General features: G+C 42.5%; 4 protein-coding genes across 12 annotated transcripts in view; 2 read left to right on the top strand and 2 right to left on the bottom strand.

Annotated features, from left to right (window-relative positions):
- The window catches only part of LOC119389503 (leucine-zipper-like transcriptional regulator 1), a 166,122-nt gene extending 160,887 nt beyond the window's left edge, over positions 1-5,235 (top strand). For all 3 annotated transcript variants that reach the window (XM_049414450.1, XM_049414451.1, XM_037656796.2), the window contains 5 exons: positions 1,235-1,413; positions 2,032-2,129; positions 2,892-2,997; positions 3,417-3,497; positions 3,986-5,235. In XM_049414450.1, the coding sequence (XP_049270407.1) occupies positions 1,235-1,413; positions 2,032-2,129; positions 2,892-2,997; positions 3,417-3,497; positions 3,986-4,177 (656 nt within the window). In that variant the 3' untranslated portion in view covers positions 4,178-5,235. The remainder of the gene's footprint in view (positions 1-1,234; positions 1,414-2,031; positions 2,130-2,891; positions 2,998-3,416; positions 3,498-3,985) is intronic.
- The window catches only part of LOC119389505 (sesquipedalian-1), a 147,862-nt gene that overhangs the window by 126,128 nt on the left and 6,291 nt on the right, over positions 1-15,443 (bottom strand). The window lies entirely within an intron of this gene.
- LOC119389507 (ubiquitin carboxyl-terminal hydrolase 32-like) overlaps positions 1-15,443 on the bottom strand; it is a 214,190-nt gene that overhangs the window by 64,178 nt on the left and 134,569 nt on the right. The gene's annotated exons all lie outside the window — the stretch shown is intronic.
- LOC119389504 (nucleolar and coiled-body phosphoprotein 1) lies at positions 5,998-8,755 on the top strand. Its single transcript, XM_049414453.1, has 2 exons — positions 5,998-7,405; positions 7,457-8,755. Exons 1-2 carry the CDS (start codon positions 6,506-6,508, stop codon positions 8,618-8,620), a joined length of 2,064 nt encoding a protein of 687 aa, XP_049270410.1. The 5' UTR covers positions 5,998-6,505; the 3' UTR covers positions 8,621-8,755.

Genomic DNA, 15,443 nt, shown 5'->3' on the forward strand with positions numbered 1-15,443 from the left:
GCCAGTATTTGGCCGAAGCAGGCTGAGCTTCATAAAGTGAGGCAACATGAGCAAACAAGCAATTTAATACGCTTTTTATGCCTAATATTACATTACTGCTATCAGGCAGGAATCAGGGGAAGACTGAAGCTTGTGATGAAAATTCTAAACAGGGGTTGTGCTAGAGCTAACGTTTCGACAAACTTGTCTTCTTCGTGGCTGCAACTTGAAGCCTTGAAGAAGACAAGTCAGCTTGTTGAAACGTTGGCTCCAGCACACACTCCCTGTTTACGAGTTTTCATTACTCCTGTCAGTACTTGAACAGAATGGTTAATCAGTTGAGCTATAAGAAAGGATAAAACATAGTATTTATATACTTGTGTCCAATTTTCAGAAATAGTGATGATGATCCTTTCCGTCTTATTTGTAAAAGCAGTAGTTCTGGAGAATCATGCCAGTTTGTGAACACTAGGTGCAGTCTGGGATTTTATCTCTTCATTTTTTGAAGTGCAAGTGAGTATTAAATGAAAATTGGTGTCCTTTACCCGGACTACCTTGCTTTATAATTTTGTTTTTCTATGTGCTGTTATATTAAGACACATCTTGGAACAAATAGTCAATCTAAAGGCAGCTCAACAACATAATAATTTTAGTAACATCAAACAGTGTTCATGCAGTTTGCCGTGCAGGTAAAAAGTTTTGCTAGAGTGCTGTCACATAATTTCTGGTGTATTCAATTTGCTGTATTCTCTATACAAATTGCTGTATTCTTTAATTAGCTAGGTAACTGCTAAAAGTTCACGCACCTCGAGCAGCATTTTGCAGTGATGTCTAATGCAGCTTCCTATGGCTTCACACCATGGTAGCTCAGTTGCTATGATGTTATGCTGCTGAGCATGGGGATATGGATCCTGTGGCTTCATTTCACATAGGGCATAATGCAAAAAACATCATATTATACCTCACTGTATGTGCACATATAGAACCGTTGCATTTGAAGATGATCCACCCATACTAATACAGTGACTGCAACTAATCCTCTACTCCTCTAAAATATACCTTAAGTTGGTGCTTTGGCACATGAAACCACATCAAGTCAATTGAGCTTCCTGTGGCTGGATTTTTAAGACCCAGATTGCATTAAATAGGCTAGTACAGCTGTAAAAGAGCCAAGTCTACAAGTCTGTTCCTAGGCTTTTCTTTTTACTATTAATTTTCAATATAACGCTTCATTCTAAAAAAAAAATGGTTGCAGGTACAACGTTGGAGCAAGACATGGAGATTTTCCTGAAGGAGACAGGCCGTGAGTTCTGTGACATTACGCTGTTGCTTGATGGCCACCCGATCCCAGCTCACAAGTCGGTGCTTGTAGCTCGGTGTAGCTACTTTGAAGCCATGTTCCGGTCCTTTATGCCAGACCACAACACCGTCAATGTGAGTGCTATCATTGATAAAAGATGCTTGAAAAAGCCATGTCATTGCTACTAAAGCTTTTGAAAGGGTCATTGTTACTTCACATGTTAATTGAAGAACTGTACTGCTAAGCATAATGTGATTAAATACGCACTGCTTTATGCTACAGCATATTGATTACCCAGGAACCTATTTTGTCAGCTTCTTTTGTGTTGTTAAGATTCCGTAGGGGGCTCAGGATGTATCGTCTTGCATAAAAACCTCTAGATGGGAGACATATTAGACCACGATTTAGAATTGGTGGTTTTGCTAATGATGTGCTTCTGGCATAAGACATTTTTTGAACCATGAAATGGTGCTACCTAATTGATATGCTAATGACTGCTTATAAGGACTAGACTTTGATGACTAGTAAGGGACTGGTTTGACAAATACATTCTGTGATAGTTATGCATATTCCAGGAATGCTTTTCAAGTATAACTAATTATACATTCATGTTGTGTAAATGAAGTATTCATAAAGAACACAAGTTCTAACCCTAGAGCTTGTTAACAAACTTGGAATGAAAAATGAATCATTAGTTGCTCATTTTTGCTGTTCAGAACATACATTATTCAGTTGAGATTTTCAAATTTCAGATTGCCATTGGTGAGATGATTCCATCCCTACAGTCCTTCAACACCCTACTGAGGTATATCTACTATGGTGACATCAGTATGCCACCTGAAGATTCCTTGTATCCTTTTTGCAGAAACTGTAGCTGTGGCTTTTATTTTCAGTCTTCGAAGTAGTGTATAGTGCTGCCATACTCTAAAGCATTTACATCTCTCTCTCACGCTACGTTGGCTCTGTAGCACCAAAGCAAAATTTTCTGCTGATCTCTAGAGATATGCACTCAGTGTCACTTTGCAGCAACTACATGGATTTTGGCATAGTGGACAACAAGCTGGACTATCTGAGATTTTTGTGCTTGACCATGCGTGCATTGGAGATTGTATTGAAGCATCCAGAGTATAACCACTAATGTTATCTTATTCATGTTATGCAGTGCCCATAATGTATCATTTACTGAATATTACTGCAACAAAGTACTACTACACTATCATTCTAGGTTCCTAGAAGCTGTGAAGGACTCCTTATGCCTTCCTTAGAGAGCTAGAAATAATTTTTAAAAATATATATTTCTAGGGTACATTCAAAGCAAAACACTGATTGAGGAGTAAATGTATATAGTAAAGAGTAAGAAAGTATATGTAATTTTGAAAGCCCATTAGAAGTCCAGAAAAGCTTGCCAGTTTATTCTTTTCTTTTTTTCGTTTTCTAATGGACGTCTCTTTCTCTCTCCCTCATCGGTTTTGTAGTGTCATTGACTAAACACTGGTGTGTAAAACGAGGCACCAGTTATCAGTATAATGTGCTGTAACAGCACACATATCTGCTATTGAAACCACCAAAATGTGCTTGTGGAGTGTTCTCCTTGATGCGCGATATTTGTCAGGTACCTTTTCTCGGCACCTTATTTCTATGGCTTCACTAACAATCGCCTACAAGCCTTCTGCAAGGAGAACCTGGAGATGAATGTAACATTTGAAAATGTTATTCAGGTATGTAGAAACATTTAATTTAGCCTTTAAGCTCAGAGTTCCCACAGACCTGAACCGAATAAGGCTTTTCTGTTGTGGAGATTTATTTAAAGGTTCAAAGTAGAGTATTTCATATTGCCTTTCTTTAAGATAAGCAATTAAGCACATATGCCAGCTTCTTTTATCTATATGTCAGTAGCGCAGTGTGGAGTACTTTTAGACTGAAAGCACTTGAGTGAGTATGTGCATCCCAATAAAGGTAACTGCCCTCAGGGCATATCATGTCTGCTAAAATTTACTTGAGTGAAATAACATTTTTCTTGCCAAACTCACTTCATTGAATTACTTACAAAGTAAACTGCCGGAAAAGTGTGGCTTTCTTTCTACAATCATTAAGTCCCTATTGTGGTGTGTTTTTTTGCCCCTTTCTTCATAACCAGATTCTGGAAGCGGCTGACAGGATCCAAGCTACAGACATGAAAAAGCATGCCCTTAGCCTCATTGTGCATCATTATCCAAAGGTGTGTGGACTGATTTTCTGTTGCTATATTGGGAACTGTCATAGATGGAACAAGGGAAATGTAGTGTCATGAAAAACTGCTGTTAGAAAGATAAAAATTTCTAACTCCTCCAGTACTCTTGTGTGCGAGCAGTGCCACTTTATATAATTTTTTTTCTGTTGAAAAAAATTCTTTCAGGTGTGTTCTTTGTTTAGTGTGTAACATTGTACTGCTTTCAGCAAACATTAATCTCTGTGATGAAGTGATGATGAAGTGATGATGAAGTGTGCTGGTACTGAGTGGCATTAGAGTGAATCTGAAAAACTGTTGACTCCATGAATACGAGTGCACATAGAGAAACAGATCGCAGCAAGCATTCAGCAATTCAGTGTTCAGTATATGGTTCTCTCCTTTTATGCTTTTTATTCACATCTCTGCAAATATATATTGTGAAAAATCACCTCTATAGTATTATTAATTATGATGGTCCATCATGATGCTTTATGCAGGTTGCAAGACTGCCAAAGATACGGAGCCTTAGCAAAGACCTTCTGCTTGACATACTGGAAGCATTGGCGGATGACATGAGCGACTCTAAGCTATGTCAGGATGTGTCATCAGCGAGCCTGTGCAGTGATTCTGCAGGGTCTGCAAGCTTAGTCCTAGATCCAAGCCCTTACCACGAGAGTGGCTGCAAATGAACTTTAGTTAAAACATCCCCGGTACAAACTTACGCTTGAGCTCACAATGGCAGCAACTCTTACAATGACATCATGTGCCACTAAGGACTGAGCAGTAAGGTAGACTGGTAACAACTGGAATAACAACTGTCTACCCATAACTCTGCTTTACAATGAACTTGCCAAGTAGCAGATTTCTCGAGCTACCTTGATGCAGTATAGTTTGCCGTCATTAGTACAGTGGTAGCATCACATACATCCTCGCCACAACTTTTGTTGCAAATTAACAGGCCACCAGATGCGACCACGACATTTGTGTACAGCTCACTGCTGTTGCATAGTATGTCTGATATCTCCTACCTGGTCAAGAAATAGCACCTGCCCTGTCTTTTCTTTCTCATTCCACTTTTCTTCACTCTGTTTCCAGTCACAAAGGTTTACCAGCAAGCTCAAGTTCAAGCTTTTTCAACTGAGTGAGTTATCTGCTATACTGTGCAGCAAATCACCATGGTGAAGGGACTTTATGCCTTTCTCAGTAAGAATGAGCACGCAAGACCATATGACCCTCCTCTCAAATGCTTTTGCTGAAAGAACAGCACGACGTGGCAGCAAAGCTTAATGCTCCCCTTATCTTCGTGTACCGCCTTCAAAAGTATGGCTTATGCACTAAGGCTGAGGTCTGTGTGTGATATACCATCGGCCATTAAATTTAACCAAAGCCATATGAGAGAAAACAAGCCATCTCATGGCATTTACTTACAGGAAACATGTTCCAAGCACATCAAGACACCAGTTAGTTAAAGGTTTGTATATCATATCAATAGCGACATACCGCAAGCTTTATTTCAGGTATTGTAGGCCTGCACCTAATTTTTGACTGATGTTTCTGTGTGAACGCCTTTTGTAGGTGTTAACATAGGAATCAACAAAATTTTGAAGTCTCCTAATGCACAAATATGACCGCTCCTGTCAATTCATCATGTATACCCCATGGTGTCCATCATATGAACATGTCCGAAATGTTGTGCCTATTTGCAGCAGTATTTCCGTGATATTTAATAAAAGGTGGTTCCTATGTAGAGCTGTGGATTGGTAAATGTGCTGTGAGTATTTGTGCAATTACGGAGGCACATCTTGCCCAGTGTGGTTGAATAAAGAAGTTCATTTTAGCTGCTTATTCTACATGCAGGTACTTGTACTGAGGTTGCACAATGAATGTGTGTGTAAACCAACTGAAAACATGGTGCAATGAAAGGATGTTCTTTCTATAGTTTGAACAAATTTAAAGAATATTGATAAAACAGCAGTGCAATTTGTTCACTTCAGGTGGATAACCTAAACTAATCTTAATTAAGAGCTTATGAGCATAAAACTGCTCACTGGAGGTTACATAGCCATAATCTTCCACCGTAATTGCGGTACGTCACGCTGGTGAAAAAGGTAATAATGGGGAACTCCATAAAATGTGTCCTGTATGAGCTCTGCGAGAACGAGTACTTGGCAAATACGTCTTTGAGAACATATTGGCCGATCACGGCGTTGTGACTTTAGTTATATCACGAAGGAGGCGCCCCATGCAAGCAATTAGGTGCCATTTTCTTTGGTCTGCAGTCCACGTGGTTGTTAATAATTGCAGGGAGCCGAATGCATTTAGCATCAGCGTCGAGTATGCTTGACTGCAGTTCCGTCGCAACGATGTTTATAAAATGCGTGAAGTCCGTGATAACTAAATGAAACAGCTAAAGGCTGCAAAGAGAATACGGCAGCGACGCTTCTCGACAATGGCCCGAGATTTATAAAGGCAAATAGGTGAACTTGTTCATAGGCTCGATCGACGCGCCACGCTGCGCGTCTGCGCAGTGCTGGAGAAGCGAGGGTAGCAGCGGCGGTCTGCGTCCGATTGTGTCGCCGGTACGAGCAACTTTGTTGATTCCTTGTGCGCTTAATTTATGTGCCCGAAGTCATTGTCCACTTATGATGCCGACGTCTAAAAGCCTGTAGTGAGAATCACGTGCAGGGGGTGCGAAGTACAAGTTTAGCGCTTTAGCACTGTTGACAGCGCAGTAGGGCCTAGAACACGGCCGCGTCCATGTCTGCGAAGGACTTGTTTACACGCTATTGAAAGCACTGTTCGTGGAATCTGCAGCTGCTTCGTCGCCGTTGCGATATTGGCGTAAAACATTTCGTTTATTACGTGCGAACATTCTACCGACTTCCTGATAATTTAGTCATTTCCGACGCTTCCTAGTGTTACCGCGGGCGTTCATTCTACAATCCGGTTGGTGGCCTGCGCATCTCCTCTCATCTTTCGAGTGCAACTCTTCGAGGTACCCGGCAGTTCTGCGAGCGATGGAGTCTCCAGCGAAGGCGAGCACGGTCACCACGAAGGCGAGCACGGTCAACGGCACGCCACAAAAGGCCACCAAGCATCAAGGCACGAGGCTGGAAACCGACGTCGAAGGTAATGGCTATGGCCGCGCAGAAACGATTGAAGATATTATATCAGAGTTGAACGCCACGGCTAAGAGAGACACCTCGCTGGCTGAAGCATTCGACGATGTGATATTGAACGATGACGGGCAACAATCCCTCGATGCCCTGGACCAGTGCGATCCCATTACTGATGCGAAGGATTCATTATCCGGCAGTGGAGACGGCGGCGAAGTGTGCAGCACGCCGGCTTCCGCGCGTGAAGAAGCCAAGTCAGCGGTTGTATTGACAGACGATTCCGCCCCCGCAGAAGGTGATGGCACTGCGGTGTCCAGTGCAAGCGAAATCGATTCTCAGGGTGCCAGCAAAGTAGTAAAAGCCGCCAATGGCGACAGCGATCAGCCTTTAGAAAGCCAGGAAGTGACGGAGTGCACAGACACTCTTGAAACTGACGCAGAAGAGAAATCTGTTAACGAATGTACCGAAAACGAGGCAGCTGATTTCTCAAACGTGACAGATGCGGATGATTGTTCAGGCGAGGTTATTACTGGTGACATAAAGGCACCAGATCAGGCTGTAATGTCGCCCCGAAGAACTGCCCGTCAGAGGACGGCTAGTCTAAAGGTGACAGAAAATGCCGCCGTCACTCCCAGGCGCAAGACTCGTCATGGCAGTGAAGCCTCTGATGCATCCCCTGTCGATCCATCATCCAAAAAGCAAGAATTGAAAGAGGGCTGTGTTACGTCAGACAGCGAAGTTGATGCTCCCCTGTCGACGAGGAAGCTCAGAAAGCCAAGTGCAGAGGGTGGTGGCACCAAGGTTACAGCGAAAGCCAAGAGGCTCACTTCAGACAGTGATGGTGACACCAAGGTTACAGCGAAAGCCAAGAGGCTTACTTCAGACAGTGATGGTGACACCCCTCTTGCAAAAATGAAGCGTAAGCCCAAACTTGCAAAAAAAGTTGCTTCAGAAAGCGAAGGTGACAGCAGCATTCCTGCAATAGTGAAGCGCAGCCCCAAACTTGCAAAAAGGCTTGCTTCAGATAGTGAAGGTGACAGCCCTCTTGTTAAAAGGAAGCGCAATCCCAGACTTGCAAACAGGCTTAGTTCGGAGAGTGATAGCAGCAGCATGCTAGCAAAAAGAAAGGGCATTGTTAAAGTTCTTCTGAAGAAAATGCCACAGCACAGTGAAACGAAGGAAGGTGATGCACAGTCTGTGGAGCCTCCTAGTAAGAAGAAACCGAGAAAAAGCCTGATGAAAGAGCTCACAGAAGATAAAGGAACCATGAAAAGTAACGACTGGAAAGATTTGCAAAGTTCTGAGCAGAGCAGCACCAAAAGGGGCAAGCCCATGGACAGTAAAATGGTGCAAAACTTGGCAAGCAAGGCTAAGAGGATAGCTTTTCATGTAGAAGAATGCCCTGTGAACAACAGCATCATGTCTGCCAAACACAGCTCTGATGAAGGGAATGAGGACTCCTGCAGGGTGCCCAAGCCAAAAAAGGTGAAAGACAAGGCTGGCAGTGGCATGGAACGTACTTTGGACAGCAGGGGTGCAGAGTCTACTGTGGTCAGCAAAAAGAACAGAGCTTTGGAACCTAAGGATAGTTCTGTAGGTCTGAATGCGGGCAACACTGCTGCCACTAGAGTCACTCGTGCAGATGAGAGAGCGAATCATTTCACTGTGTCGAACACCTTTGCTCAATCAGCTGAAGGTGCGCAGTTGTCGCCACACCACTTCAGAGCCTCTGATCGTCACCTGCAGAAATGCATCCAACTGAGCGTTAGAAAATGCGAGCCATCTGTCAGACCATCCTATCTGACCATTGAAGTTCCATCAGTTACCGCAGGGAGGATGTGGGGCCCTACTTTCAGTCGCCAAAGGCCAACCGTTGTATTTGGTGGATGTGACCCTCTGAATACATACGTAAATGTGCACGGTGTTCGTGTTCCACTACATCAGTGGCAAAAGGTGTCGAATATCACCCCAACCATTCGCCTTGCAGACATATTTCGGTGCTTCAAGCATATGTGAACTTGAATGTTTACTCCACAGTGAATACCTCCATGTTGCTTCATTTCTTTTACAGTATGTTATTGTTGTTTATGCATGACATCCGCATTTCTTATGACTTGCTTTTGCACATCATCACTGTTGACATGACATTGGTCTGGTCACAACAATTAATCACACTGTTGATCATTCAGGTTAGGCACTTGTGTTGGGCAGTGTTTCTTTTGTTCTCATCAAACCTCTGTAGCTGTCAGTTGTGCTGGGAATAGTGCATGCGATTAGCCTCCTGTTTGGAATGAATTTCAATGGCTGTACTCCACTCTATACAGTGATCACATTTCTTTTTAAAAATAAAACATTGCACAGACATCGCAGCATTACTGTGTCCTTAGGATTTAGAACAAATAAACAGTCTGAGTGTACTGCTGTCTTTAAAAAATTATATATCTAAATACGTGTATAACCTAGCTTTCAGGGGCGTAGCCAGAAATTTTTTTCGAGGGGTGGGTTCAAGCATACTTTATGTATGTTCATGCGTGCGTTTGTATGTGTGCGTGTATATATATGCAAGCAAAACTGAAAAATTTGGGGGGGGGGGGGGTGAACCCCCTCAACCCCCCCCCCTGGCTACGCCCCTGCTAGCTTTTTTTTTTTTTGTGTGGTTGAAGTGGTACTGTGATCAAGTGACTATCCAGTGTGGCAATCTCTTGAGCATATGCTGAAGACATTTTTTAAAAATTGAACGACCTTCAGCTGTACTTTTACTGCATGAATCATTTGCAGCAAAATCCCCGAAAAAGAAAACAACTAAGCTTTGGATTGAGGGGCTTTTTTCCCTGTGTTTATGTAGTTGTGTTTCAGTAAATGTTTTCAGAATACATACCTGAGAACAGTGGGCCTTCATCCGACAAGACCACCAGATTATGATTTGTGGCTCTATGGGCCCCACCATAGAGCATTGTTGATGTATATAGCGGAAGCCGTATATACCTGTATATTTAACTGTGTATGCCGTTGGGCAAACTCTCGAAATTAAAAAAAAAAAATCCTGCTTGAAGTCCATATATTACACATCCATATAATATGTGATGCCAGTGCTGCCCACTTGACAAATATATAAATTACTAGTGACAAAATATGATATTTGCTGTGTTCTTGTGTCTGTTTTTATATAAAATGTCAACTGGCATGGGTAAGACTTTTAATCGCTGTTAAGAAAGGAAAAGCGTGGAAACCAGTTGTATGAACTGTTTTTATTCAACTGTGAACTTGTTAGCATGACTAACTGTAATGAAGTCTCACAGACAAATGCCATTGTCTTGATGGAATAGAGGTGTGCATATGTGTGTTCTGGAAAAATGTGTGTGGTGTGTGTGCTGTTCATTTTTAAGAAAACATGAAATGTCCAAATAAGCTTGCACATTTAATGTGCTGGCCCCGCGTGGAGTCTGCAATGAGCCACAAGTAGGCTGAACAACAGGAGAACAAAAGCATGTGTAACTTGTACACCTTTATGCTCTGACATCAGTCCTACATCATTCACTACTTGGTTATGAATGTTAGGCACGAAAACAAAAGAGAAGTGCTGTGTAGCAGCAAACGCTACCATTTTCCTCACAAGTTGAGCTGGTCCGGCACTCATGTCCCTAAATGACCAGGTAAACTCTCGTTGCTGCGGAAGTGTGGGCCGCTGGTCTTCTGGTTGTCTGTGGCTATTGATGATCACATTGTTTAATTGGGTGTTGATTGTGCATAGGCTTGATCTTAGATTTTCTTAGGTATGTGGTGTGCTTTATATGGTCTGCACAATATCAACGTTGCTCGCTTGGGACGTTCACCAGTGCCATTTGTGATCTCTGGGCAATGGTTAACGATGCCATGGAGCCATCTTGGGTCGGTATGGAAACTCCACACTTGTCGAGCTGCAAAATATGACATCTTTGGAATGCCTAGTACGATTGCGAGCCACAAATTGCTGGAAGGTGTCCGAAACAAATTGGACTGCTTTGATTGGCACAAGCATTCATCGCAACTGGAACCTGGCAAAAATGTGCCGCACGGCAGCTGCTGCTGTTTCTGCTGCTGTGCTACAATCATTGCCTCGATGCACTTTATTTCATATTTCAGAGTCCACAAGCATAGTGCTGGTAGGTTGTGCACAACTGCGTAGACTGGTGGCTTCCAGAGGAGGAGGAGGAGGATTTGTCCAGAATTGTTTGTGTATAGCTCTGCCCATTATACCCAGGAGAAGTCCCCATGGACATGCAGGGCAGGAATGTCTAATAGCTAAGCTGACTTGAGGAGTCTGTGGGCTCACAATCATTGACTTGAGGGGGCTTTAACTCCTTAACCGTTTTTGGACAAGTCACTCGAGATGTCTCTCCACGAGCATTTTGAACGAGGCACGCTTATTTGCAGGCTAGCTCATGTGTCACTCGCACATGATGGTGATGCTCCTGGGATGATTGGCACCTACCTACTCAGGGATGGAAACACTGACCTGGCAGTTGCTTTTTTTTCCATCCGTTGTTTTTTTTTTTTTTTTTGGCAACTTTGATTTTAAAAATGGCATTCAGTGGAAGTGACACATGTATTGTTGGACCATTGTCGCAAAAAAAAAAAGCTTTTCATCATCAGAATAATGAAAATTGTTACAGCAGTGAAGCCATTGTCAAAATAACGAAAATTTCTAAACAGTGCGTGCTTTTCCTCTGTTTAGTGTTGATTTCCAGCATTAGCTGGCCTCCTATACCATGAGCAATAATAAACTTCATTTTACTTATTTAATTTTGACTAAGTATGTGCTCCAATTTTTCATTATTCAAAACTTGACAAAATATTCAATATCAATTTTTTTAAACAATAAGCATTTTGTGGAGAAAAATTCTCAATATATCAAAATGGTTAAGGGGTCAAACACCACTGCTACTCTGGGATGCAGGCTCTCACTTGCATATGCAGTGCTCCAGGAAAGTTATTTCTTTTTGATAATATTTGTGATTTTTTTTTTGTTTAGCTGTAGGCTGTGCTCCCTCATCAGGTGCAGCACAGCCCAAAGTGTGTCTTCCTGCTTTTTCAGCTATACTAATGTCATCCTCATAGACCAGTACTTCAGATATGCCGCTAAGAGCACCCTCCCCGCATTGCCGATACATTGTCTGCACAGAAGAAATGCCGAAGCCTAACCAAATGAAGCAGTACAGGTCCGCGAATGTGTTGCTTAATGCAAGTATCTTGGTTCCTCATCTAGCAGCAGTTGATTATATGCATACTGATGGTCGAGCACCCTGAGGACGCCTTCACTGTTGTGATTCACAAGAATATCTTCAACTCTGGTGTAACGTGTTGCACTCTGCCATGACAGCAAATGGTCTAAGGAAACTTGGATGCAGATATTTGAAAAGGAGACCATTCTGTTCACTACTTGCAGAACTTCACAGCAATGCTGACAGGTGACCTAGTATCCACCATTGTGGTAATCTGTTCCAGCTTGTGTGTGCGTCATCAAATTTTGGGTAGTTGTGTTGGCAGTGTGTACAGGCTTTTCCCATTGCTGGAGCCTTTGTTAGTTCCACCAACCAGTCAAGCAGTATGGTGTCCAGCCTTTATTGCAACTGATATGCAATGAGTCGCACACTGAGTGAGCAATAGAAGAGCAAGGTAGTGCTTATTAACTCTGTGTGATTTCCACACCTTTTTACCGTGATGTCACTGCTAAATCATGCGTGCAAGGCATGGAAATAGGGCAGGGGACACTGCATAGCTGCGTCATGATGTACTCTGGCATGGCTATAGAAGACCAGACCAGATTTGCTGCGTTGTCGTCAGACCCGTAGCCAGGGGGAGCCCCCCCCCCCCCTCGAAATTTTGGTGAAGTAGGTGTTTTTACCAAAAATAATGAAAATAGGTGTTTTTCTCAAATAGTCAAGATTTTCAGCAAGTGGGGCCCCCCTCGAAAAAAATTCCTGGCTGTGGACTTGGTTGTCGTTATGTGCGACTTGCAAGACCTGCAGTGATTTAAATGCTACATGTTAGGGTTTGCTGCGCTCCTTAGTGTGCAAACTTTTGTTTGAAGCATTAGCGTTCATAACCTGCGTATATGCATGGATGATGCTCGTTCACTGTAGTCGGTCAACTACGCATGTGTCTTTATTAGACTGTTAGTTAGTTAAGACTTTATTGTTATTAGACTGTACTTTTGGAGATATTGTCATGGTACATTGGGTTTCTGGCCACAGTAGTGTTCCAGGTATTGGGAAAGTTAAAAAATCATGCAAGCACATATAATAACTGAAATTGCGAGCCTGCCTCAATCAACAGCAAGACTTCAAGCTGACAGATATAGAACATTTGGTCAAAGATCCCTTTGATGATATGGTTAGGGCTAAGCATTATACTAGAGTATATACTGTGGGACTGCCTGTTATTCCAAGAACCATTGAGGCGAGCCTTTGCAGTGCTTGGAGATAGGCATCAGGCCCTCTCTGTCCATGTGGGCTTGTCCAACAAACTCTGCTATACTAGCAGCTGCCATAGAGCTGCCCTACCGGTCAACACCTGGCATGCAGGGCTACGAATACAAGAACAACTAGAGATACCATCAGCACCTGTTGCAGAGCCGTGACAGAATGGTTGTCGATAATGTCGAAGACTGCAGTCGCCTTTCTTTCACAATGATATTCTTTGTACGCTAATGATCGTATGTGTACACAGTGCTCTTGATTATTTTTTTTCTTTCTTTTCTTGTTTGTTAATTTAATATCAATTTCATGATGTAGGGATACCTGGTTCTTATGTGGCCTGCCTTCCCATGTTTTCACACCTAAATAAATAATGAAAACTTCCTTTTCCTACCTTACACTCACCACAGCAAGACACTAGCACCAAATGTGACAATAAAAGATATTTTCAGTCAAGCGATCTCCCACATTCAGACTCTCCACATGCGGAGTGTGTGGACTCTGGATATTCAGGAGGGAAGATACTACAGAGAATTGTCGGTGATTGGCAATGATTGGCAGGCTCATTTCCAAGATGCTGTGCTTGGGGTGGGCAGCCTGGTGCAGCACTACGTGCAGAATGGCTGTAAAACTGCATGCTTGTGTACTGTTATGCCTTGTTGTGCAAGTCCTCTTGTTCAACAGTCTTGCATTATGATTCTGACTAGTGACAAGCATTCCAAGAATTTTCTGAAGGGAGCGGCCTAGGCAGTGGAGCTTCATGCTTGATCTGCCTGCAGCCAATAACACTGTCCCCCTCCTCCTTTGTAATTAAAAAATGACTGGTTCTAGTCCCGTTGGTTCTCTTACTGGGACACTTATTTTTATGGTCCTATAGGCCTTCAGCAGTTGTTTAGCCGATTTCAAATTAACTGAAGGTCAAAATTTCAAGCAAGAAACCTTCATTTTCCCTTGTATTAATAACCTGTTATGGTGAAATTAATTACTATTTATAGAGTTTTTAAACAATAATTCGTGTGCTTACACTGATTAAATGAAAACTGCAAAGCTTCCAAAACAAGATGATCGACTAAAATGAGAACTGATCTATAAAGTACTTCAAACAAAACTGTTTATCATATACTGCTCGCTATGTTGCATGCATGATGCAAGAAACGTGTACTTGGCATATGTTGATAAGAAATATCCACAAAAGCTTGGTCTTGACCGAAGTGGCATTTACTAAGACATATTTACTGCCAAAATGAGGACCCAGAAGCCGGAATAATGATCACCCAAGTGGTAGTAACTATGAAATGGTTTATTCAGTTGACAAATGCAGGAAGACAAAATGTGTGCAGATTGCAGCATTGAAATCGCATGACATGCAAAATCTCCTGACATTTAACAGCTATTGATTGAAACAGTTGCCAAAAAAAAGATTTCAGAATTTTGCACTGCAACGGAAATTTCACTCATGCAGCTCGACTTCCATTACTGTTTAAAAACCTAAACGATTTTTGTGTGAAAATAAGGTGATATGCACACTTTGCATCAATGCAGGAATAGTAGTCTGCATTACTGCATTAGTACAGTGAATAAACTACATAGCTGAAAGTTGCTACCTGAGCCTTCATTTCCGATATTCTCTGTGGCTGTTCTTTCCAGCAGCAAATAGGCCATTTAGTAGACCTACCGACCACCGTCATTTTGAAAGAACCTGACTGAGCCATTGTAGAAAACAAGATGAGGTGATCAGACACAGGCTATAGTGTTCCCGTCTGTACAAATAGTTTTTTTTACGATGAATCCCTGCCAACTAGCTCAACTCTAGGTGATCCTAAACTTTGGTGATCTAAAGCGAACCCTTTGCTTCGCTGGCTTTTAAATTTATTGAAATTTATCACTATGTTAGCAGTCAGGAGCCCTTGACTGGTCAAAACGTTTACACCCGTATTCTCAAATGATGCTCAACCTGAAGCTATTCCTACACTTCACAGAGCCAAGAGCAGCACCACCTCTTGACTCGAGAAGACACTACTGTTCTCAAGAATGGTTGCGAGGTAGCAATGCATCGCAGCGACCACTTCTATCGAAGGACTGCATTGCCATCCACCTTTTTGAGTTGAGGTAGAGTGTTGAGCGAAGAAATGTTCTAGAATATGGGGGTCATATTCCCCCATCATCATGGTAAAAAAATTCCCAGTATTTTTGAAAACCTATGTGAGGATTCTAATAACCCAAAACAACACCTGAAAACTACAACACTAAGGGACTTTTTTGCAATCTGAAGCATGCAGGTTGCATGCAGCAGAAGACCTGCACTGGCATCTGCCATTGCCAAGTAGCATTGGTGTAGCTGGGAGGGGGAAGCTGAACACCCCCCCCCCCTAAATATTTCAATT

This window comes from Rhipicephalus sanguineus, chromosome 4, assembly GCF_013339695.2.
Source record: "Rhipicephalus sanguineus isolate Rsan-2018 chromosome 4, BIME_Rsan_1.4, whole genome shotgun sequence".
In the NCBI taxonomy this organism is placed as follows: Eukaryota; Metazoa; Arthropoda; class Arachnida; order Ixodida; family Ixodidae; genus Rhipicephalus; species Rhipicephalus sanguineus.